This window comes from Sminthopsis crassicaudata, chromosome 4 (genome assembly GCF_048593235.1).
Source record: "Sminthopsis crassicaudata isolate SCR6 chromosome 4, ASM4859323v1, whole genome shotgun sequence".
NCBI classification, from domain to species: domain Eukaryota; kingdom Metazoa; phylum Chordata; class Mammalia; order Dasyuromorphia; family Dasyuridae; genus Sminthopsis; species Sminthopsis crassicaudata.
The window spans coordinates 110301658-110327968 of NC_133620.1; the positions used below are offsets into that span (position 1 = coordinate 110301658).

General features: G+C 35.3%; 1 protein-coding gene across 4 annotated transcripts in view; it reads right to left on the bottom strand.

Moving 5' to 3' along the window:
* Positions 1 to 1258: 1258 nt before the first annotated feature.
* PTPN14 (protein tyrosine phosphatase non-receptor type 14) overlaps positions 1259 to 26311 on the bottom strand; it is a 240869-nt gene continuing 215816 nt past the window's right edge. For all 4 annotated transcript variants that reach the window (XM_074309148.1, XM_074309144.1, XM_074309145.1 and 1 more), the window contains 3 exons: positions 22901 to 23135; positions 17072 to 17235; positions 1259 to 11774 (listed from right to left, as the gene is read on the bottom strand). In XM_074309148.1, the coding sequence (XP_074165249.1) occupies positions 11646 to 11774; positions 17072 to 17235; positions 22901 to 23135 (528 nt within the window). In that variant the 3' untranslated portion in view covers positions 1259 to 11645. The remainder of the gene's footprint in view (positions 11775 to 17071; positions 17236 to 22900; positions 23136 to 26311) is intronic.

Here is a 26311-nt window from a genome sequence, read left to right on the forward strand (position 1 = left end):
AAGTGGGGGAAAGAATTCCAAACCTGAGGGGCAGCCAAAAAAAATACATGGAGTTGGGAGATGGAGTATATAATTTAAGAGCAACAATGAAACCAGAGTCACTGGCTTACCCAATATGTGGAGGGGAATAAGGTAAATGTACAAAATGTATGAAAGGATCCAAGTATGACGGACTCTGAATGTCAAATAGGATGCTATATTAAATTCCAGTTGTGATGGGGAGCCATCAGAGCTTATTAAATAGGGGAGTGGTAATATTATTTTTGTGAGGGAAATGCTTTGTAAGTCTTAAAAATAAATAGCAAACATTTTCTTAAAGATGCACTTTAAGAAATTCATTGACAGCTGAACTGGAGTGGGGTGAAACAGTGGCTAAGAGACATACTCATTGGAATAGTTCAGGCACAAAGGGATGAAGGCTTGAATGAGTTTAGCATGAGTACTGCAGCAATCTGCTCTCCAAAACAGCCTCATTACCTGGGGGTAAATAATGCACTCTTTGACTTTGGCAACTCATAGGTTGGATAAAAATGTTGTTTATTTTTAAGACTTACAAAGCATTCCCTCACAAAAGTAACGTCAAGTGGAGTGGTACAAATATCATCCCTGTGTTGCAGAGAAGGAAACAAAAGAGTATGTGACTGAGCAGTTGGATGTTCAAGTTGAGATTTAAAGTCCAGTATCTTGATTCTCTTTCCACTGTGGTATACTGTTTTCCAAATTCTCACCAGGGTATTTGTCTTCCCATGTCTGGTCTTCCTGGCTAGGGTAGCACATGCATGGGAAAAATCACCAAAAGTAGGCTTTGCCTTTCCTGTAGCTTTCGTGGGCTCTTCCCAGAAACAAAAATTACTCATCTTCAAACCAAACCTCAATGTGAGTTAAGTCAGGGAAAAATGTTGATGAATGAAATAAGTAAGCTTCTGGGGAAAAAACTACCAGGCCAAAAATGCCTGCAGTTGTTTTTTAACAATGTTGTTCGGAGAGTTAAATATTATAGTGGATAGAGAATTGAGCGGTCCGGGACTGAGGGGCACCTGAAATAAATTTCAACCTCAGATATGTAGTAGCTATGTGAGCCTGAGCAAGTTGACCCCAATTGCCATATGTATACATGTACACATGTATGTACATATGTGTATCTGTACATGTTATTGTGAATATATATATATATATATAATTATATAAGTGAGTGCATATGTTAATAGAAAGTGATATCCTTTTTGGAATGAAAAAGAAGAAATGAGAAATACCAACCAAGTTCTTTGAAAAAGGGTTTATTACATATGAATATGAAGGATAGACATCTTTTCCAAAACAAATAAACAAACCATGAATATAAAGAGTCTCACATTTGGAAAAAGCATATAGGAAACTATTTACAACAAAGCAGTGAGCACCGTAAAACATTATCGTAGATTACTAAGGCTTAACAGAACTTTATAAAAACAGAAAAAAAGGAAACAGTGCAAAAAATACTGTCAAAAGTAGTCAGTTTTATACACAAGATAAAACTGGCAAGCATAAGCTTATTTACTGATGAATACCACAAGAGCATGCATAGTTTTTGTTTCATTTAAAGGCTTTCAATATTATAAACCTGGTATGACATCCAAAAGATGTCATACCAAATTAATAATGACCTCTATACATAAGCTGACAATCCCTGACATAAATGTATATACAGATAGCTGGCCAGCCTCTCAGCAAGCTGAATATGTGCAGGAGTTGAGGAAGATCAATACCAAGAGAACAAGAATCGTTTCCAATGATAATCACAATAAGAACAGACACCTGTAACCTGGGTCATTCTCAAGGTGCCTTCACGTAACCTTTACAGGTAGGCAGGACACCCTGTTACTTTCATTTATAGATGAGGAGACGGGGTGCAAAGGAGCAATGTGGTAAAGATAACATTTAATAAGTGGCCAAATCAGGATTTGAAATCAGTTCTTCTGGCTAAATCCACTCCTTTCCACTATATTTCCTCAGAATACTTTTGTTTTATGTTCCAGCTTCAACAATGGAAGTAAAAAAAGAAAAAAAAAATGCCCACACTATCTACTTCCTAAGGTTATTATAAGAAAAGCACTTTGTAAACCTTAAAGTACTTATTTCCATAATTATCGTGTTCCTCTCTTGCCATATGAGCAGTGGCTATTGCTAAGGAAGACTCATTTCTTACTGGATAGAAAGTAGTCACTGCTGACAGTGAAGGGATGGAAATGAGTCAAAGCTACGTACTCAACATTCCAAATTCCCTGTCTCCAGTAGGAAGAGTAATATTTCCCAGGCCTCTTCAATGTAACTCTAACAGTACTGTTTTTCATTTATATCATGGGTCAAATAAGGTGCTGTGGTCTGACAAGCAAAGCAAAATGTGCTTTGAATTCCAAACAACCCACTTACAAATGAATTTTAAGAACTGTTTGTCAGCTAGGAACTACCTGTACACAGTATCAAGACAAAATACTATTTAAATCACCATTTCGCCTTGAATTATTCTACTTTGTTACAATGTTTGATATACACATAAACTGATGGAAACATTTGAGTACTACTAAAGTAAAAAAAGGACAATAAAATTCAATGATATAAAGCTAACTTAGCAAGTTATCTGGTATAATACAAATTATATATAGTTACAGAGTTAATAGTCATCTGCATGTGTAAACTTCTTTTCCTTTTAAAGTATTCAACCATCTAATAATTTTGCTATTCAAGAAGCAAAGCTTGCCCATAGGGCGTCCACCCCAATGAGGATTACTCCTATAATCAAAATGTGAGGTTTACTTAGGTATGTAAGACTACAGAGAGCGGCAAGGTAAAAGGTAGGTTACAGGAGTGATTTCTTTGTCTAGATAGGAAAACAAGTTGTTTGGATGAGTTCTATTAATAAGTTTGTAGGAGGTTTGGAAGGTTTCTATGACTTCAGCCAGTTGGGTAAGACTAAGGAAAAAAGAAAGGGAGAGGAGGAGAGTGAACACAGCCCTAAAAATACTGATACAACCTTGTTGCTTCTGGAGAGATTATTAACAACTCACAGTGCTTCCCCCTTTGATGGATGACATGTCACACTCATGTATCAAAGGTCTTGAGTGCGATGGTCAAGGAAACAAACCAAACCAAACATTCTGGCTTCTTCCTCTCAACTTTTTATCAAAATTTATCTAGGATAACATTTTGTGTTTCACTACATGAGTAAGAGGAAAGGGACATCACAGGAACTGGTAAGTCCTGATTAGATAGCCAGCCTCTTTGACCATCTTTCCCAAACTACTTTAAGTTAACTAACTTCAACCTGGTTAAGGTTTGATAGTCCTGATGGACCTAGAACTCATTCAAGCTCATGGCTGGAAAAAAAAAGTTATCTCTGCAAAGAGTCTTTTTTAAAAGCAAATGTGTATTAGCACGTGGAGATAAGAGATTAGTTTTCAAAGGTTCTGTTTCCAATTATAAATGTCACAATCTTGGTCATTACCATGTTGATCCTATGGGAAGTCAATCTTTGACTAATAATCACAAAATATTTCCTAAATAGCAGCACCAAACCCTTGGTAGTAACTGGGGCAATATTTTTCCTAGGTTGTCAGATGGTGAGCAGAAGTTAAGCAATCAGTCACTGATCACCACTAACAGGAAAACAAAAGAGTAACTTCAGTTCCTGATAAAGTCCTATCAGTTATCTATATATTTCTACCACTGCTGTTGTAAAAAGCAAAACTTATTTGGGAGACTGTATGAAATCTGGGCTATCCCTTGAAACTAGATTGATTTTGTCTATTAAAAATAAAATTTCCTTCAGCTAGTTAATGGGGAGAAACACATTAAAGATTTTAGATGACTATTTTTCTATGAACAAAATGCACTATTTTGAAATTATTGAGTCAAATAAGCAAGCTTTCATGAATTAAAGCTACAGTGTGTTTGGCTTAAGCAATTAAAGGATGATTTCTACAGCACTCAATGAAATTATGGTTATTTCATATAGTGGTGATGGTGATGATGATGATATAGAATTTCTGCCCATCTTTCCCCTCCCCCAACTTATCTAAGACAGTCTGTCCATTTGGTCACTGTATTCAGCAAATCATTGTTTAAGTTTTATATTTTCTAGCATAAAAATAGTTTTTATTCAAAGGGTATGACAGTGGCTATACTTTAATGATCCTAGGGATAAAAAAGTCTAAGCTTATAAAATCTAATTATTAATACTATGAGGCCCTCACCTACAAATAGGTATAGTCCACAGTAATTTGAGCAAATAAAATCATATTTCCATAGTACAAAACAAAGTAGAGAGTGTTCTTGGTACAACAGATCAATGTAGAAAGACAAACAGAATAATTTAAACTTAGAAACCCACTATGGGTTTGAGAATAAACAATCTGGCAGTCTATCTCATTTAAATTTCTACTTCACATAAATATTGAGTCAAAGAATTACTAAAAAATGAAAACAGATGCCAATAGAAAGGGACAATTTTCTCAGCTCCCAATAGTCCTTGCCTAAAGAGCACTTATTTTCTCACTGGGAGGTGTGCAATCAGCTAAGGAATGGATATTCTAATGATATCAAAAACATGTGAAAGTAAATGAATACTTTGGAAACTATTTAGACATTGCTTCTCCATCTTCTCAGTCTCCCTACCTTAAAGTAAGCACATAAACCATTACACTGGAAAATTTACAGAACAAGTTTTGAAAATATGATTTTGGTAGACTGAAGACAGGCTCAGCCATAGCTTTTCATTTGCATTCAGAAAAAACAAAAACAAAAACAATTGCATTAAAAATGAAACAGGGACAGTTACAGATCAGTTCTGACCTTCAAGTGATGTAAGGAAGCAATCTAGAATTTATTTTTCAAAAAACTGGGTTAACTCTCATTCCAAACTATGTGGGATGGATGCTCATGTTTTCTTCTTCAAACTACAAAAAAGTCCCTTGTGTGAGGAAACAGAAGCAGCGAGAACTAGGCTTAATATTCAATGCAAAAGTCCAAGAAATTTCTCTGACATGAAGAAAAATTGTAACTGGGAAGGAATATTTGGTTCTGGATGTTAATTCTAGATTTACTTAACATTCGACCTTCAACGAGAGGATGAATTTTGTTAAAAAGCATTGCCTGCTAGCAATCAAAATATAAGGAAACCACTTAACCTCTATAACAGCACTTAGACAACAAGGTTATCATAAAGACAAAATGAGACAGTATTTTGCAAATTGTTAAAAAAAAAAACCATAGAAGTGTTGCTGTTGTTATAAAATCAGTGTTTTTCTTACTCATTCTTCAGAAAACATCAGACTTTCATTTGACTCAAGGCACAATCATGTTTCTTTCTACAGGAGCATCACTAAGCCCCTTGTTAACAAAGAGTAGGACAAAATTCAACAAATAATATTTTGATATATTTTAAAATGCTACTAGTGAAATGTCAACTTGAAAGTCAGAAAAAAACCAAAACACCTTAGAAGGACTAATCACTTTTGCTCATCAAGATAAATTATTCTCATTCTTAAGTTTACTGCATTAACAAATTTACTGGAATCCAGAATATGCCCAAATTTTCTTTCCTTTGTTATCAATGGTTTGCTTAGTGCTAATTCAGAAAAATTTGAAAAATGAAGGTGATTTGTACTTAACAACATCCATTAAAAGTACAGCTGAAGTCACTACCCAAGACCCTACAAAGACCCCAGGAAGGCCCAGTGTGGCTTGGTATCTCACAAAAGACAACCAGGTTGCTATTCCAAATGCCCATGTTGCCCTTCTAACCTTTACCACCCCAGGGAGGAATTCATTGGCGCTGAGAAATGTTTGAGTGACATCAAAATGGGGCCGAGAACAACATTCTCCAAGCAGAATGAACCACTCCTCTTCCACAACAAGAGCCTCCCTAAAACAGACTGGTCCTAGCATGCCCTGAAAAAGATTTTTGTTTCTCTGTAAAGAGAATGTAAATGGTTACACCTGCTTTTCCTAGCAACCATATCAAAGAACCAGATCAAAAGGCAATTTCTCTTTTTCTAGCTAGGGGACCTTCAGGATCCTTCCATTTGTTGAGATTAGGTGGTCAGGATTGCATTTCAGGAGAGGGCAAAACCTGCCCACCAAAGTACAAGACCTTGTTTGAGTAATCATGATTACTGCAAGACCCTCTATATAAAACTTCCATGTTCTAAGAGATGCCTTCATGGAACAATAGTCACACTATATAACAAAAACATACAGACCATCCATCCATAGTGTTTATTGTAGTGGGTACTGATGTATAACTACATCTCACTGATCACTACCACTAGTTTAGAGAATTGATGATTCAAGGGAGTAACACAGAACAATGGAATGAAGGCTAGATTTTAAACTAGTGAAGGCTGAGTATGGATCCAGTCCTCTAAGAGCTACAGGATGTATCTGTATACATGTATGGCACTTTTAACCCCTGTAATCATAGTGCTTACAATTTTTTTGGCTGGACCCATAATTTAAATGGTGCAGAAAAATCCCAATAAGGAAACTCCATTCTCACCCCAGTGAATATAAATAACCATCCAGTAACTTATTGTCATAAAAAGTTGTCTGGGGCACTAAGAGATTAGACACTTTGCCTAGGGTCACACAGCCATGCTATGTCAGAGAGGGGACCTGAACTAGAATTTTGTGGACTCAGATGAGGAAATACAGCATCAAAAAAGAAATGAAAACACTAAATTTTGAAAATATCTAAAGTCATGATCTAAGCAAAGTTTAAAAGGCAGTGGGGGAAAGCTGGATAACCAGACTTGAAGTCAATGAGACCCGATTTGAAGTTCTGTCTCTAGACTAGGCTCATTGACCCCCAAAACAAAGTCCTTAATTCAAAGTAACATCTGAGTTGCAGATTGCACTGGTAAAGAAGGAGTTTCCACAGTTCATGAAATTAAATCACTGGTCCATTATCTCCCCTTACTCCCTCATTCCTCTAAAAATATATAGTCCAATTTTTTTTAAGTCATCACTGAGCCTAACTAAGGTATTATATCTGTGAAGTCCAAGAAACAAAAGAAGCCACAGTAAAGGGAAAGTAAAGATTAGGCAATCTTTCAATGAAATGCTAGAAACCATCAGAGTCAACTATTGGGTTGGGCTATTCAGTAAGATAGAAGAAGCTGGAGTTGACTCATAGCAAGTTAGAGTTGGTAAGTATCTCAGAGGTTATCTATAGTCATTATCTCATTTTTCAGAGGAAAAAAAAAAATCAAAGGACTCTGTTAGAAGCATTTCACATCGGGGCAAAAAGAGGACTGCCTTTCATGAAGGTTCTGTAAGTGAAAAAAGTGAAGTTTGATCCAATTCTCTCATTCCTTTCTGTTACTATCAAATGTGCTAAGAGGGCAATTTTGAACAGAGTCCATGATGAAGTATTTTGTTGTCTACCTGATCTTCTTTGATCGGGACCAATTCTATAACTTATACCCAGTAACATGGTAAAATATTGTGATGCTGATCACTGTCACAGAAAACATTGAAGATCTGGATTCCAAGCAATTTTATGTGTTTACATAATGTACTTTCTAATATGGATAAAAATCCAAGAAAACAAGTAAACTTCAGTCTACAAACACACAAATTAGTTAAATATGACATTTACTTTGAAATTTCAATGAAATTTTAATAGAACAATGATCAATTTCCACATAAGTCTTGTCATGAGTTGTAAGAATAATAATACTTATGCCTTCACCTGACTGGCTAGGGTTCATGATCAGCATGACAAAGTGTACTTAAATGACTTGACCAAGAATAGTTATTAATAAGCTGTAAGAACTGGGAGGATGCTAAGGTCTGGTAGACTCAAAGAATTGTTAGAACTAGAGCACATCTTAACTAGAACTAGAGCACATTCTAAGCTAAGCAAACTTCATTCATTCATTCCACAAGAACTTGCCCAGCAACAAGGAACATGGTGCCATATGATTGTGAATGAGTGGAAAGTAATTCATACAACTTGTGCTACAATTTGTATATACTATAAGTTCCCTGAGGACAATAACTATTACATTCTTTGTCATTGTGGCCCCAATGCCTACACAGTCGGAACTTAATAGCTACAGGTTAGGTGGATCACTATTCTTCCTCTTTGATTATTCCCTTGTTCTGAAAATCTTCTCTTCCCTGATTTTCCTTGAGGAAGTTTTAGAATTTCACACATCAGTCAAACAGCATTTATTAAGCACTTACTATGAGCCAAGCACTGTTTCAAAAACTCATAAACTGCAGGGGGAAAAATGTTTACACAGTTTATTTCCAAGAAATTACATGATCTGAATGAATAAGGATGTGACATAAAGTCAAGTCACCTACTCTGGCTCTGTTTAAAGACCATGTGTTGATGAGAATACTGGACTGGAAGGCAATTTTGAAAAATTAAGGCTATACCAGGATACAAGGCAATTACTTTAACTCAAACTTTGGGCAAAAATTAAGGCACTACTTCTTAAAATTACAGCTTTACACATAGAGTAATATGAAAAAAAGAGTAGAAAGTGACTTTCAGTTCCTCCCTTTTGGGCAGGAGATCTGCTTTCAGGAATTTAATCAATTTGATAGTAAATGTGGCCCAGGAAACTCAACACTGGCAGTTACACGATAACAATGAGTTCATTCTTTCTCTAGACTCTATTAACATCTATATGCAATATCAGGCTTCTAAATAGAGGAAGAAAAAAAAGATGCAAAGGTCAAAAATGGTAAGATTATAATGAAAGCAAAAAACTGAGAAAAGGAAAGAGGTTGTGGGAGTATCTGAGCATAACTACTCATCAGTTATCTCACTTCCCCTTTATTTTCTCAGGGAGCCTACTATCTACTAAGGATGTATATGGGATAGAGGATAACTAACATTATCCCTTCCACACAATGATTATACACTGTACACATAAATCTATATAACTGCCTAGTTAAATTTTCCTTTTCCAATATGGGAATCATGGATCTTGTTGTTTCATTTAAATTTGAACAAGTAAGGCTTTTGCAGAAGAAACAAATATTTCTACCAGAGAGCTCTGAATTGGGAGACTAATGTCCACCACCGCCCACTCCTCATTTAATTCACTCCCTCTCAAATCCAAACTGCAGCAATGGAACTCGACAGCTCGAGGTTCAAACTTGATACATCATCAGGAAATTATTCCAAAAGCTCTAACTAGATAACTAATTTAATACATTTTGCTTCAAGGTTTATTCCTTGGCCTGTTTCCCGGATATAAAGCATCTCTGGGCAATTATTATGCAGATGCCACAAAAAGGACTTTAAACGGTTGCCACTAATTTAACAAGAGATGTGTTGGCATTTGCTGGAGAGCTGAAAAGAAAAGCAAAATGTGCTCGAGGACCAAAAGCATTTTTTAAAAATGTACAAAATCTATAGTATTTTTAATAAAAAGCATTCCTTTGGGTTTATTTAATATTTGATGTAAACACCACCCACAAAGTTTGTGATTATCTATCTCTCTTTCCCTCCCATTTGGTGCACTGAAGACTATTAACAGAATTCAATGTGGTTCCAATGGACTAATTTAAGTGAAGCTCATGGGAATGCATCTAATTCTAAGGGGAAAAAAGCACCCATTTGAGACCTTATGTAAACAAGTGCTGGGTGTCCTTCAGTTTAGGAACCAAACAAAAAAAAAAAAAAATTCTCATCATCATTCATTGAAAAAAAAAAAAAAGAGCAAAATCTTCAATTAAATAGAGCATCTAATTCTAAAATCCTTGTCCATTGCAAAAAACTGAAGTGTGCTTTTTCTCTACTACTGATACTTATGGCTTTGATTTCAGAACACATGTGCTAAGACTCCCAGAATCTGGCAAAGCTTACATGAAGCTACACTTTACAGTAACCCATGGTCCTTTTGGAGGGAGGAGAAAGAGTTTTGTAACTCCACATTTTTTTTTTAATTTACAATCAATCGAATGAAATGAAATAAAATAAACTGCCACATGCAAAGTGCTGTATAGATGAGAACAGCAATTCCCATTCTGATCTACTTACAAGGGTCTACTTATAGCTCCTACCACAAAACAGTGAATTCATAAGCGTGACCATACTTCTCACTGTTTTGGGGCTATTCCTTCTGTTCACTTTCAGACCAGGGAAAGATACACAGGAAGGAACAGTGAGTGCACATAATAAAAAAGAATAGCAACATCAGCACAATACCAATACCAATTAAGGACTCACAATTTTTAAAAATTTTTTTTGGTAAAGGCACTGCAATATGGCTGTCTCCTAAAAGAACTGGAGAATCAAAGACAAGTCTAATCAAGCACTGAATTAAATCCATGCCGGGAGTAAACAAGATGAAACACAATATACCAATGCAAGAAAATTACAAGAGTACTGATGGTACAATTGATAAGACAGAATGCCAAAGAGAGGTAATGGAACTAGCCTGTGCTGAGTAGATCAAAATTAAAGTACTTCAGTAGAATATGACCACCAAGAAAGGAACAAACAATGGACTTGGATCAGCTCTTAGGTTATTGATAGTCCTGGCTTTTGTCCTTATAGGTCATTCAAAGATAGAGATGAGTAACACATACTGTGGTTAAGCTTTTTGGGGGTTTCCTGCCAAGACACTGGCTATATGAGTGCCAAAGAGCTCCTATAAATCAGATCACCCAACTGTTTCCTTTGCAACATTTCCAATAACTTATTGATGGACTGATGGATAGACTAACTGCACCTATCACCTAGCCCACCGGGCACCTATCCACCATATTTAAATAACGAAAAATGTCAAGTACCTTCTCACTTTGGTCCATCAGCTGATAGCAATCAGGCAGCTAGCCTGACTGAACAGATGGGGTTGGCAGAGTGCCCCAAAGGCCACTGGGCTCATCCAATGAACCCACCAAAGGAAGCAACTACAAGAAACATAGTCCCTGGGAGGGAAACACAGAATACTTATCTCAGAATTGTGGGTGGCTGAGACAAGAACACTCTATCTAGCTTGGGAGTTTGCAATGCTCAAAGCAAAAAGAAGAAAATTTTTTTTCTGGTTTCCCAAACACTAATTTAATCTCAGAAACTGAGAGGCTAATGAGGGTAATGGAAAGAAGATTAGAAAGGAAAGAAGAGAGTGGCCAGCAAGGCTAAAAAGCAAAAATACTCATTGAAATCACTCAGGGAGACTTTTCCTTGCTTTTTCCTTTGCCTCCTTTATATCTGAATAATTGGAACTGATAATGAATTATAAAGTTTGTTAGAAAACTACAAATGAGAAGATGTGCTTCCTATCTTAAGCCTCAGTCCCTAAGGTGACCCAGTAGACAATCTTCCCCACAAAGAAGTAACAATGCAGATCAGTCAAAATGTGGTTCAACATAGAGTCAATATAAATGGTACAACAAGATATTACAGAAATTCACAAAAGTTATTCCAAAGGGAAAAAATAAATTATCTCATATAAAATAATCCATGAGGATCTTTTATGTTCCTCTCATGAGGAACCTTTGAGCGCCTAGCTTTGGCGAGATTGGGATACGCTCGTTGCCAGCCATCTGCACCATACTGGCTCACCAGATGTTGTCTGGAGGCCTTTTCACTCCACAAGCTTCTGTAGGACCCATTCCCACAAGGATCTGTAGCTCATGAGAAATTAAATGAGTCTGGAGTTTTGGAGAAACTGGATAAGGACCTGGTAGACAAACTTGTATTGAGCGATGGTCTGGATCATGAACATTCTCTGTTCTCTCAAGTGTCTCAACATCATGGGCACATCCACCTTCTGTAAAATGAAGGGAAAAAAAAAAGCATTATGTCTTAGAACAACAAAATACAAGAGCACTTTCTCTTCTATATAGAATTTACATATATATATATATATATATATATATATATATATATATATATATATATTCATTCTTATTTCCAGAAAGCCTAGTTCATATGTTTATATGGTTGATAATCATGGCAGATAGATGAAACTCCAATAAAACATTAAGCCTGAAATCAGGAAGACCTGAATTCAAAACCAGACTCAGGTCTTAGACACCACTAGCTGTATGACATGGAGACTTCAATTAAACTCAATTTGCCTCAGTTTTCCTCAACTGTAAAATTCACAAAGCAATTATATAAATTATAATCCAAACATCTGATGGATTATAAGGTAATTTGTGGTGCTGGAAGCAAGGTCAAGGGATACTTTTTATCAGAAAGCAATGGCAATTTCCATTCATTAAAAATCTTCAAGAGAAAATGCAAAAGCCTTATAATGACACCTGAATGTGTAAGTTAATGAGGCAGGCTCCTAAGCCTTAGTGCCCTAATGAATCTATGATATAACATGACATATAAAAAGGCAAAGACAAGCTGGAAGCTACAAATAATGAAATAATAAAATTCCAACAGTGAGCTTTTGCTCCTTTAATAGCTTTTAAAGCACAAGAAGGCATAAAAAAACATCCCTGAAAAAAATACCAAACAGCCACACCTAAAATGGAATTCATTCTATTTCTACTTTACTCATATGAATGCATTCAACAAAATCTCTCTAAGCATCTACTAAGTAGATAGTAGATCTCTGGGGATACAGAGACCAAAAAAACTAAAACAAAAAACAGAACAGGATATAAAACAGTTCTTACATTCAGGAATCTTATATTCTATTGATGAAGAACATGAACAAAAATACAAAATATACAGAAAGTCAACATAAAAGTATTTTCAGCTAACTAAACTGTTCACTCTTGAGACTTAAAAACGGAGTCCTTGGGAACTAAAAAGAAGGGAGGGGGGAGAATTTTTACACAAGAGAAATCAATGTTTCTTAAACTCTTACATGTGCTAGGTACCATGTAAGAAATGGGGATAAATATACAAGAAAAAAGAAAACTATTTCCTGACCTTGGTGAGATTGCATACTAATTGAGAAAAAGAACACATCAAAGTGGAATTGAAAAAAGAAAAGCCACTTGGGAGGGTGAGAGAGAATTATGGATGGCTGGTCATCTAAGAACCCTTCCCCAAAATGGAGGTTTCAGGAAGATTTTGTTCACTAACAGGTGAGAGGCCACCACATTCAAAAATTAAAGGCGAGACAGTAAGTTCCTTGAGGTTGGGGATCTTTTTGTTTCTACTAACTCTATTTCATAGCATCTAGTAACATGAAGACAACGAATACCAAATACTTGATTAAGGGGCTTTTCCTGAAAACAACAAAAGAGACAGAAATTTAATCTGTAAAAACTTTATATCAGATCCTGCAGGGTATTGAAGGATGGGTATGGCAGAAAAGCCCAGATACCTGGGTTAGAATATGGACTTTGAAATTTCAGGCAAGTCATTTAACATCTGAAGAACCCTCAGTTTCCTTATTTGCAAAGTGAAAGAATCTTTTAAAATCTTTAAATTAAAAAAAAAAAAGACAATCTTTAAAATCATTTCCAGTTCTGCATTTCCAGTTCTTTTCACTTTCATTATTCTGTAATTGGCATTTGTTCAGTCTTGCTGGTGATGTTTCCCCACTTTCCCTCCCAACCCAAGGTAAACCATTAAGTTCACAATATCTGCCATTTGCTGAATAGAAGTATAGCCTATCTGGGCAGGAGAGTCAATTGAATTTGTTCAGTCAAGAGAATGTCTTGCAAAATACAGAACTGCCATTTCCTGGAAAAACCTATAATGGGCACTAAAATTTTACTGGCAGCATTTGGATAAGTGAAAGCATGAGAAAACAAGATTATAGAGCACAGTGAAGAATTATTCAGGGGAATCATAGAATTAAAGCTGGAACTGACCTCTGGTGTCATATAGTCAAATAAACCTCATTTTAAAGAAGAAGAAACAGAGATTTAGCTAGAGAAAGTAAATGCCTTGCCCACACTTCTGCCAAAAATAAATAGTAAAGCCAGGATTTGAATTTCAAGCTGAAAATCCAGTGATCCTAATACCACATGCTGCTGGAACTTCTAGAATCTGTCAAACCCTCATGGTTAAGCCTTGGATTCAGTGGCTTTAATAATCTTTTTCACTGTAAGAAAAATATTTAAAAGAAAGCAGAACTCCCATAGTGAAAAAGCATCTTCATAACACTGACAAATTCAAAGAAATACAGAAGTTAGAATGCTGAAGTATTTAATCTAATGGTACTATAGACTTCCTATACTCAGAAGTGGATTAAAAGCTTCCTATACCAAGAGGATGGAATGGGTATGCTCTGAAATCTGTCTGGACACAAGGAAATCTAATTTTCTAACACAAAGTCACAGGATTGCACTTTAATCTGACAAGGTCCAAGGTGGGTCTTTGGGACAGAAAGCAGAAAAAAAGGGAAAGGCAGAAAGAAATAGAAACTTCTTCTTCTTTTTTTTTTTTTTTGACAAAAGACCCCAAAGAATAAATATGAAAAGATACCTCTCCTTTGCAGAGGTGGAAAGTATTAGGTATGATACACTGTATTCGTTTCCAGATTTTCTCAAAGCATCAATCACTTCTGTTGATTTTTTTCTCTAATTTTTCTTTTAAAAAATTCTCTTTTATGAAAGTCATTTAAGCTATGTAAAAACTGTAATATTGATAAGATTTGTTTTTAAAACTAACGGGGCCTGAATTCAATTAGGCACTGAATCATAGCAAAATTAAGATACTTTTCTAACCAATTAGTTTTGATGAAGAAAGGAACAGATGAGACCCACTTCTAGATATGCTTTTTGCAGAGCAAAGTAAAGAACAGAGAAAAATAATGAGTCATCAAATCACCTTTGGCTATCAAAGAAGACAGAAGTTCTCTTTGGCTTTGCAAAGTTCCACCAAAGAATGTCTTGGCAAGCAACAAGGTGCTGAGGAATTAAGTTATGCTCAGCCACACCAGAGAGAGCTTGGTTGAGCCAAGCATACAAAAATGAGTCGAAGCCAGGCCCATGTAGCCAAGCCCATCATTCAGTCCTGTCCTGGCTTTGACGCTCATTGTTTGCATTCTACTGGGCCAATGACATCTGGAGATCAATGAGCCCTTGTGTCATCACATCATCATGGCTCGGGCTTTGATGGCTCTCCAAAGAGCCCAGAACAGAACAACCTTTCATGTCAGGAAAAGCCGACTAAACACTGCTCCTTGAGTTGAACAAAATAGAGGGATAGAGGGAGGTGTAGAAATGGGGAGATGAAAGGGATACAACAAAGCAGAAAAAAGGAGGGGCATCTAAATATGCCTTTCTTTCTCCTGTGGATTATCCTGTACTTTCCCACCCGTTATAAGCTACAGACACATAAAAAACATTCACATATAAAGTGATTTCATTTATATTACCTAACCAATAACAGCTGTATTTGGATTTGGGTGGCCCCTCTCTTTTTTTCCATCAAAGGCATTATGTGGGGGACAGTGTATGGAAAAGAAAAAAGTCAAGAAAGGAATCTAATGTAGGGAGAAAAATGGAAGGAGGTGATAAAAGTTTTGTTCAGTTAGCTGGTCTGCCATGCTCCATGAGAGGATTCATCTCTCTCTTTTTAAGAGTGGCTTTCACAGTAAGAGATGGATGGAACTTCTTTCACCCATTTCCCCTCTATCTTACAAAACATTCCGTAGCTAATCATTCATATATAAGAGTATTTATATACCTTTGAATAGTGCATAACATTTACCAGAATAGTGTCCACATTTCCAGGTTTCAATATAAACATCTTTCATAAGATATTAATTATTCAATGTGAATGTCAAACTACAGCCTTTACAAAGTAATTATATAAATTGTAAATCAGATTCTGGCAATGACTGTGTATTGTGCTTCCCCATTTAAAACAAAATTCCCTTCTATTCCATCAATTTTTCTGAATTGACTAAGCTTAGAGTTATACTAGATCTTTTACAACCACCAAGTATTAACCACCGACTGCCCTGACACCTATGTAAAGCAGAGGCAGGGTGCCTTCTCATGTCTCTTCCTTTAGGAGAAAGAAACTTTGTTCCTTGTTATGCTGCATCATTAATTTTCAATTATTTTGTGATTGTTGTCCTTTGCCTAAATTTACATCACTGTAGTTATTGGGTGTTCTGTTTTCCTGACTCTCCTTGTTTCATTTTGTATCCTTTAAAGTCTTTCTTTGCTTCTGTATATTCAACAAGGGCAACTAGGCGGATAGAGCACCAGGCCTGGAGTCAGGAACACTCATCTTCATGAGTTCAAATCCTACCTCCAACACTTATGTGATCCTGAGTAAGTCGCTTAACCCTGTTTGCCTCAGTTCCTCATCTGTAAAATGAGTTGAAGAAGAAAATGCCACACAACTTCAGTATCTTTGCCAAGAAAATTCCAAAATAAAACATAACTGGACAACAAAAGTATCTATCCTGTTTGCTATTTTTTGCAGCATGGCAATATTTCATTATCATAATTTTATAGATAAGGAAACCTTTTTTAGTATAATTAGTTTCCTTTGTAAAGTGATGCATTTTATTTCATACATTTAAAGCCATTATTCTAAGGATGTCCACAGGTTTCAGTAGACTGACAGTGGGATCCCATAATAATAAAAATAGAAATAATAATAATGATTAGCATTTCTGTAATGCTTTAAGACTTGCAAAGTATTTTGCACATATTATCTCATATAATCTCAACAAACTTGGAAAGTAGATGCTATTATTATCATCATTTTACAGATGAGAAAATAAAGGCATAGAGTGCTGAGATTGCTGAAGTTTATATTATCTAGTATTTGAAGTTATATTTGACTTCAAGTCTTCCTGACTCCAAATCTAGCATTCTATCCATTCTGTCTTTATGACCATACAGATACACAAAAATGGTTAAGAACCCCCATTGTAACACAACCTCTTCATTTGACAAACTGGGAAAATTTAGCACAGATTAGTAAAGTCACTTCATTAGGAAATTTTCGACTGGAAAATGAGAAATGAGTATTTGGGGAGGAGTGACTAGGAAAGGATAGAAGTGAAACTTTTCATTCACAAATCAATTTGTACACACTATTTATTTTTCTTAACAAAAATGTCATTTTCCATCATGTAAACTTATCTCCCTAAGATAAGACAGTCACATGGAATACAAACCAACTTACTTCATTATGTTCCAAGCAACATATCATCAGTTCAGTGAGAATGACCACCCCTGTCCTCCCTACACCAGCACTGCAGTGAACTACAATCGGAGGGTTGCAATTCTTGGTATTATCCAGCATGCTGTTGGTATGGCGACGCACTGACTGTATCTCCTCCAAATATGCTGCAAGACAAAATGCAAATCATGTTGCAAAAATTCTACATGGTTTCATATAAAGGTTGAAAAAATTCATGGAGTCATTTTTTTTCCTTTTAAGTGACAATAATTTACAGTTCTTACAAGACACTAATTATTTGGCCAGTACCCACTGTGCAGTCTTGGATCCAGAAAGTACCAGCTGGGAGTCAATTAGTCCATGGGAGAGTTTGGTCCTTTAAATTAAATAGTTCTTTTTTAAAAAATTAAATTCTGGTTTTTCCCTTCTGCAAATCCCCAGGTCCCATAAGCAGATGATTCTAGACATTACTTACAGCAATTCCTGCTATTAACAGACTGGGATCAGAACAACAGCAAGGTCCCCTTGAAACTCTTGCCTGTCAAAGCCAATTTCTGGGGAAAGAGAGCATCCATCTGCCCCTTTCTTCCCTTCCCTTGTAGAATGAGCCTGAATGTCAACTGAGACTTGACTTCATTTTTTGGTTCTAAAATGGAGATTAAATAGACTTTTTTTTGGACTCAGTGTTCACTATAGTTTTCATTCTGTTATGATGGGGGTATTAAATTAAATGACTTAAGATTAGCTTCCCAACCAAAGAAAACATGTGTCATGTTTTCTCCCCCATAAAATTGTATTCCTTTCCATCTTCTACTCTGCAAAAGGGCTATATAGCCTTCTCTCTAATATCTTGCCTGATACCCATGCTTACTACTATTTAAGATGCAAAGACCAATATTACAAAGATATAGGGATCCAGTCAGTAACAAAATGTGTCACAGGGAATAAATATCTGAAAACCATGTGTTATCCAGAAGCCTCACTTTTAATGGTAAAAGTGAATCTTAATTAAGATTTTGCAGTGATTAAAGAAGTGTTTCCTGCTTTTCAATCATTTCATATATATTATAAAATTTATAACAAATATAAGTCAAAGGAAAGTGACAAAGCTAGTTTAGAGTTCTAAGCACATTTGCTTCAATTTAAATAATTATTAAAGATATTGCAAGCTAAAAGAATGATTCTTATCTATTCAAGAAACTATTGAAATTCCGTGTGTGTGTGTGTGTGTGTGTGTGTGTGTGTGTGTGTGTGTGTTTAAAGCCCCCTTTTCTTGCAAGAGTTGATGTGGTTTATAAAATTTTAAATAATGTTAGTTAGAATTATTAAGGATTAAACCAATAGTACAAATCATTTTAAGAGGAATAAATTAATGGCTTTACCAAGCATTTCAAATAAGCTAATTATCAGGGACTATTTAGGGACTGAGTTTGGCTGTAAGTTTCCCAGCAGCTAAGGTTAAAGAAAAGAAAATACACTAGGTTACACAGTATTCAAAGTGTGACAATAAAACAACATATATACTTGTCTGCAGAGACAACTTTTAATCTGGAAGTATAAAATCACAGAGAAGTTTATCATATGGATTCTTGAACAAGAGAAAAGAGATTTGATGGATAGGGCTTACCAATTTTATAAGAGAGTTAAAAGTCCTATTCAAAAAGATGATACCTCTGTTAGCTGTCTGTAAGAAGTATGGGCATAATATCACAGAGTGATTTAATAAAGGAATTTCTTAAGAGACTAAGAAATACTACCTAGGTACTTTGCTTGCTGATGGTCTAGCTTAAAAGGATAAACCTTAAACAATCTAAAAGAATGTATACCTAAAACATGCATTAGCAAATTTAAAATCTGTTAAGCCATACTTATCCATATGCCTAAAATTAACAAAACATTCTTTTATAATATTGTCTAATCTATTTTTTCACTACTTCAAACTGACCTTTTCAATTAGATCAAATAGGAAAAAGTTTTAAGTGTTTTCAATTAACTTTTGGCATAAAACATTTCTTTGACTTTCAGTCAGTTACCAAGCTGACCAAGCTGTTTTTTTTTATTTCTCTCAATACCCTAGTAGAGGTTTAATTTTTAAAGAAGTCAAAGAAAGGAGGTGAAATATAGGGGCAAACTAGTAGGACCCTGAGAGCTCAGTTTCAGGACCTGACCACTATATCTTCTCACCTTGATGGGTTATGTTCTTAGTAACAGAATCAATCCATAAAAGATTTTTTTTTTGGGGTGGGGGACAACAGGCTGTGTCCCAAGGTATAGAGTAATAAGCCAACTCTGGCCTGGACTCTACTATGAATAAAGAAATATTCATGAGTGTTACATGACTATGTATCAGAATTGAAGCAAGAAATAAGAAGCAAATAAAAGCTCTGGAGGGAAGAAATGGAAAAAGAACTGCTTTGAAAGAGGGTAAATCCTACCCAAGTAATTAATTCCCTAAAACTAGTAATGACCAAATAGAAATGATGCTTTTGATGAGGCAGCAAGAAATATTGGAATAAAACCAAAAGATTTTTTTTTAATGAGGAAAAAAATTTAAATAATTTGATTTAAAAAACTGATTTTAACAAAAAAAAGGCAAAAAACACTGATTTGGAAGCAGCTAGGTAAAGCAGTTGATAGAGTGTCTTCTCTATAATCAGGAGGACCTAACTTCAAACCTGTCCTCAGACACTTGAAACTTGATAACCATGTAACCCTGGGCAAGTCACTTTATTTTACCAAAAAAAACCCAACAACATTGATTCTGAAAACTGGCCTTGAAAAATCATTCTAAAATTATTGGATTCCCTTTAAACCATAAAGACCTGGATACTGTATTTTAAGAAATATTGAATATTGAAAAATTCCTAGATCTTTTAGAAACCAAAAGGCAAAATAGGGGGAAAAAAAAGAGGGGGGAAAATAGAAATAGAAAATAGGAAAATTTTAGAAAATAGAAAAAAATTCTATCAATCAGCTTCTGAAGGAAACCCCAAAAGGACAAATCCCAGGAATGACTATAGCCAATATGCAAAATTCCCCTTTCATAGGGAAAAAAAAAAATCCTTTGATTCAGTAGAAAAGCAATTCAGATACCTAGGAATTATAGTCAGGATCACTATGGCAGTGATAACTGAAAATAAAAAAAAAATTTTAAATTTAAATATAATGCTTCAAAAGCCAAAAATAAATGCCTACAACTAAGAATAACTTAAAAAACTTTATGCCTATATGGAAAAAAAAAAGGACCTTTAATGGAATAAAGAATTTTCAAACAGTTCTAATGGAAATAACCATATCTGAAGAAGAACTTTAAAAAGTTAAACAAGTTCAGAGAAACCTAGAAAAGCAAATATATTTGAACAGATGGCAGGAGATGTATGGTAAAGTAATTCTTACACTCTCCTAGAGGTAGAGGAAACAAGTGTTCCTTTAGATTTTTAATGCCGTTAAAAGATTTTTAGGGAATTAAATAAGAAAAATAAAGGTCCTGGAATAGAAGGGTTCTGTTCTCATGGCTGGGAGTAGGTAAACAGAAGGAAGCTTGTGACAAAGTCAAAAGAATTGCACAGTGAATAGGATGCTGAGTCTGGAATCAGGAAGACTCACCTTCCTGAGTTCAAATCTGACCTCATACATTTTCTAGTTATGTGACCTTGAGCAAGTCACTTAGCCCTGTTTGCCTCCATTTCCTCTTTTGTAAAATAAGTGGGAAAAGGAAATGACAAACTACTCCAGTATCATTTCCCAACTGAGTTCACGAAGAGTCAGACAAGACTGAAATAGCTGAACAACACTATAGAAAAGAGGAAGAAGGGAGTGGAATCTTACTTCTCATAACTCAAGTGCATAAAAAGAAAGTTCTACAAATATGGAACAATGAATGAGGAATGTGAGCATCAGATGAGCCTCACTTATCTGAAAAAAACAAAGGAAGCAAACTACACACACACACACACACACACACACACACACACACACACACACACATATCAAATTCACAGAGGAATAATCAAGGGGATGTGTCACATAGCATTAAAGAGGATGATACTCCCTTAAAGGAAAGAAAACTGTAAGTCAAACAAATTTTCTTGATTCTGGGTGGGGAGGGGAGGGACACGAAGGGGAGGGGAAAAGAACAAAAGGGGAAAAAAAATAAAAAACCTAGAATCTCAGGGGCTTCTTTAGATTGCTTCCTTTACAATTGGAAAATGACTGAATAAATTGTGGTGTATATATATGCATGTAATGAAATATTATTATTTTATAAGAAATTATGTGTAAGATCATTTCAGATGACCTGAGTAGACTGAACTAATGCTGAGTATAGTAAGCAGAACATTTTTGAAACTGGACACTGTATGGATTTATTTTTCTTAATCATACTTAATTGTTATAATAGTTTTTCTTTCAATTTCCAATGGAAGAGGGAAGAAATTAGAAAGCCAATAAATTTTTTTTTTCAAAAACAAGGAAGAAAATTGAAGAAAGTACAAAAGTAAGCACAAACAATAAAAACAGTGTAAAAGTAATGTATAAAAGTTATTCACTTTCATACACATATTTTTTAAAGTAAGTGTTATGAAATGGAGATTTAAAGTTTCATCGAGAAATTTTTTGTATTCTTAGAAATGTTCTTTTTTGATATTTAAGTTCAAACTAAAAAAATAACATTTTTTTTTTTACAAAAAGAAATGATCTGTTTCTTCCCTTTTATTTCTAGGCAAGGCAACATCTAAATTACCCTAGGAAAACTATAGTTTATTATTCATGCAAAAATCCAGAGAAACTGATTCTACAAGCTTCCCTTCATAAAATTTTTCTGAAATCTTAGCCTGAGAAGAGCCCTCGAAATAATTTGATCACACACACACATCATAGAACAGTGGAAAGAATGCTTAACTTGAAATCAGAGCAGCTTATGTAAGTTCTTCAACTTATAATCTCTGTGAATAAATCAATTATCTTGACATAGATTTCTGCATCCAGAAAACAAAAAGAAGAAACTAAATAATCTCATAGGTCCTCTCTAGATGCTCTGGTCCTTTAGATAAGTAAAATCCTACCCACAAAGAATAAATTATTGATTTTCTCTTCTTTCTCATCTCTTAGGAAAAAAAATTTTTTTTTTTCTGCTGTTGAATTAAAACCTCTACCTTCCTGACATTCAAGCCCAGGTTGTTTTCTCCCTCTAGAAAGCTGGAGATTGGCTGCTTATGAGCATCTGTGGTGAATCCCTTCATATACTGAATTGTATTCTCTATCATAAACTCATGGGAAAGTCATTGGGAGGTAGAAAGGTACCCCAGTTGTTAGGAAATGAGAAGAGCAAAGATCAGAAGGATGTCAGTAAAATTGAAGATTGTGGATCTAAGTTAGCAAAATAGGTAATTGAAATGCCAGTGAAAAGCAAGGATGACACAAATTCCTCCTATAAGCCCTATAAAGTTGGGAGATGAGAATAAAGTGAGCAGTACTGAAGAAGGTTCTTAAAGGAGTTGAATTTTGTAGGGGGAAAAAAAGGTTACAGTTAAGTAAGTGTAAGGGGAGGAGAACTCTCTTAAGTGTAACTGAAAGGAGTGTAAGGAGAGGAGAAAGTCATGCATGGTAACACACACCTGAAGTCCCTGCTACTGGGGAAACAAAAATTAGGGAGTCCCTTAGTGCATAGTGATAAAGTTGATCAGGTGTTCCTGCTAAAGCTAGGACCAATGTGCTACAACCTTGACTCTTCAGTGAGATTCTTTAACACTTTAGTAAGAAATCTCTTTTGTGTGGCTTCCCTTGAAATGATGATGCAATTTAGTAATTGTATTTATGGAACAAAGAACTTACATAAAAAGCCTTGGACATCCTCTGGACAACCATGATCTGGCCAGTCGGTATATTGCAAGTGCCACACTGTCCTCTCCTGCCCAGACAAAAGATGCTTGACCTTCAGACCTGTGGTAGCATAGCAACCAGAATCAGTTCGGAACTTTGTGGTCACCTTGAACTTGCCATAGGTGGCTGAGCTGTGCTTAGAACCCAGTTTGGGCCAGTACCGATGGCTCTTGGTTCTTCCGCTTTCCTAAACCACACACACATACACACATACACACACATATACACACACACATACACAAAAAGCAAAAAACGAAAATGCGTTCAATTCAATGCAAGAAACATCCTTATAATGGGCAGTAGTACATGATAAATGCATTTTTGAGTCACAAAGCAAAATGCTAGATAAGAGGTCCTGGGGGAAAAGGTGGTAGCCCTGACTCTTCTCCCCATAGGGGGAGAATCTGATAACTAAGCAAATACTCAAAAGAGAAGAATAGCTTCTCTGTTAAAAAAAAAAAACAACTTGTCTAGCAGAACGTGAATTCTCCCTAAGATTTAGGTAATTCTAACAATTATTATACAAGCAAATATAACAGCAGAAAAATTTTAAACTTTTTCATTGCTTTCTACGAGAAAGAATATTAAAGTATTTTCCTAATGCTAAAACTTAAGAACAATTTGCTTATTCTTAATGGCATTCATAAATTTCCTGTTGAAGAACACAACCCCCAAACTCAGACATATCTTATCATTCCACCCTGGGTACATTCCATCTTGAATGATCAAAAGCAAATAACACCTCAAACAACTATAAAATCTTTTCACCAGTTTGGCCATAAAACAACACTGTTTATAATTTAATATCCAAATAAAAACAATCTGGACAAATGGAGAAAATAAAATCTGGACAATTTCATAGAAAACAGAAAATATTGAAATGCAGGGAAAAAATATAATTAGTTCATGGAATAGGAAGATCTTAGAATCATAACTAAAAAGAACATTAGGGTTAATCTAATCTAAACCTATAATTTTATAGATGAGAGTGCAGAAACTTAGGTTAAATAAACTTGCCCAAGATTGTACAAATGTACCAGTTTTATTTAAGTCTCCTGACTCAAAATTCAGTATTCTCTTCATTGCCCCATGGGGTTCTTAACCTGGAAATTATGAACTTATTTTTCCTTATATTTTAATAATTATATTTCAGTATGATTGATTTCCTTTATAATCCTATGTATTTTGTTTTATATATTTAAAAACAATGTTCTGTCTAGTCCACTGGCTTCATCAGACTCCCAAAGGAGTCTAAGAAACAAAAAGTAGAGTATGTGAATATTCTGGCTTAGAGTCATTCTGAAAAAAAAAAATGCAACTTCTTCATCTTCAATCTCTTACACAGAAGGAGAATGAGATGAGCAGTGAGAATATTGGGAAGAGAGCCAGAGACTCCCTGCATCTTGCAAATAGTATCTGATTTAGACACTTATTCTAACAGAAACATAAATTCACATTCTCAGCAACCTACGGCCAAGGAAAGAGTGAATTACAGAGATGTATATGCTTCAGTTTTTAAAAATATTCCAAATTTGTCTATTAGATTTTTCAAAAAGGTATTGGTTATTTGTTTTACAAAAAGATTTTTGGCTTGGCAAGATTCTCAGAAGGGTTCTTATAAATAAGAAATAGCATCCCCTGCAATAGGTGAAATAGGACATTTTATTAAAATACAATTTGACACAGAACTTCTCAGGCAAAGATCTAGTCCAGAAAGTGAGATATATCTATATTATGAACCTAACCCTTGGGTTACCCACCTAGCAAAATATAAGAATTATCTAATTGATCTTCAAGGTCATCAGGGTCTACCATACATCCTTTCTTATGGCATTTCCAGCTAGAGGAAATCTTATGGCCATAATTTTACACCCACACACACTATCCAATCCCTAGCTCATTTACTGTTAAGCATACTTCCACACCCAGCCCACACTCTGATGACTAAGAATCTTTGGAAAGCAAAAGATCATCCCACAAAGGAAATGTTTGGGCACCCAAGACTACAAAAATAAAGGCCTATTTAAAAATTAAAGGAGAAAAAAAGAAAAAGGGAAGCTTCTTTAATTTCAACTGCGACTTGTATAAAAGAAGGAATAAGTTTTAGCCTGAGTGATTTTGGTTAGACATTAAGTGATACTTGCTGATTATAAACATTTAGACAGCATGCTTTAGCAAAAAGAGAGCTGAAATGGGTATCGGAAAATCTCAGTTCTGGGCCCTGTCTGGCTGCTTATGTCAGACAAATCATTTCATCTTTCTGAGACCTCTTCTATAAAATGAGGAAGTTGGTTTAGATAATTTCTAGAGTCCAGGTTTATGAATTTAATGAGATACATTAAGATCTTGACATTTTTAAGAGAAGACCAAACCATTCTCTCCAGAATGGTCATAGAACAAGAGTTGGCTCAAGATTTTGGACATTATTTTACATATCTTCTATTATGATAATCTGACAAATTAATCCGAGTACCCACCAGAATAAAAGTCTCTTTTCATTCCATTTTCTCCTCACCACTTTACAACATAAGTGAATATTATTACTATTATCAATATTTGAAGAGACAAAAAAGGGAAAGTGACATGATTTTGCAATTAGTAGGATTTCTGTAAAACCTCGGGATGAATAATGAAAGACAATTGAAAAGAGCTGGTGGAAAACTGATGCAGATAACAAGAAAAGTAACCTTCATCTTCCTCATTTTAAAGAGCAAAGCACAAAGTTGGCTGCCTGATCAGCCAGTGGTGTTATTCTCCAATTACAATAGAATAATTGTTTGACTTGGCAGAAGAATAAAAAGAATCTCTCCTCTTCTCAAAGAATAGAGACAGGAACAACAGCTTCTGGTCTCTTTTCAGCTGATAAGAATGATGGTATGTAGAGCTGGCCTTGCCCAAGATTTGGAATATATGTCAATTTAACCAAGCACAGCCCAAAGTTCTCAGATTCCAGTGGAAAGATTGTTGCTTTGTTTGGCAAACAAAAAGTCATGCAGCTGAACTGAAGTTTGTTATTTTTGCTCTTTGGTTCATAGAAATCTAAGCAGTAGTTTAAAACGGCTTGACAGAGGTGGAAAAGTTACAAGCATAAATTATCTCTTGGAGTAAAATAACAACAATAACAAAACCTACATAGAAAAAATGAGAAAAATATGAGGATGCCAAGAAGGCAATGTGGTTAGGTTGAAAAGGAGCTGAATTTGGAGCCATGGAACATGGGCTCAAAACCTTAGTTCTGGCACTTATTAGTTGTGCAAACTTGGGCAAGTGATTTTACCTCCTAGGTCCTAACTTCTTTCATATCTAAAGTGAGGGCTCTGAACTAGATAATGGATAAATGAAGTCCCTTCTAACCTTATATCT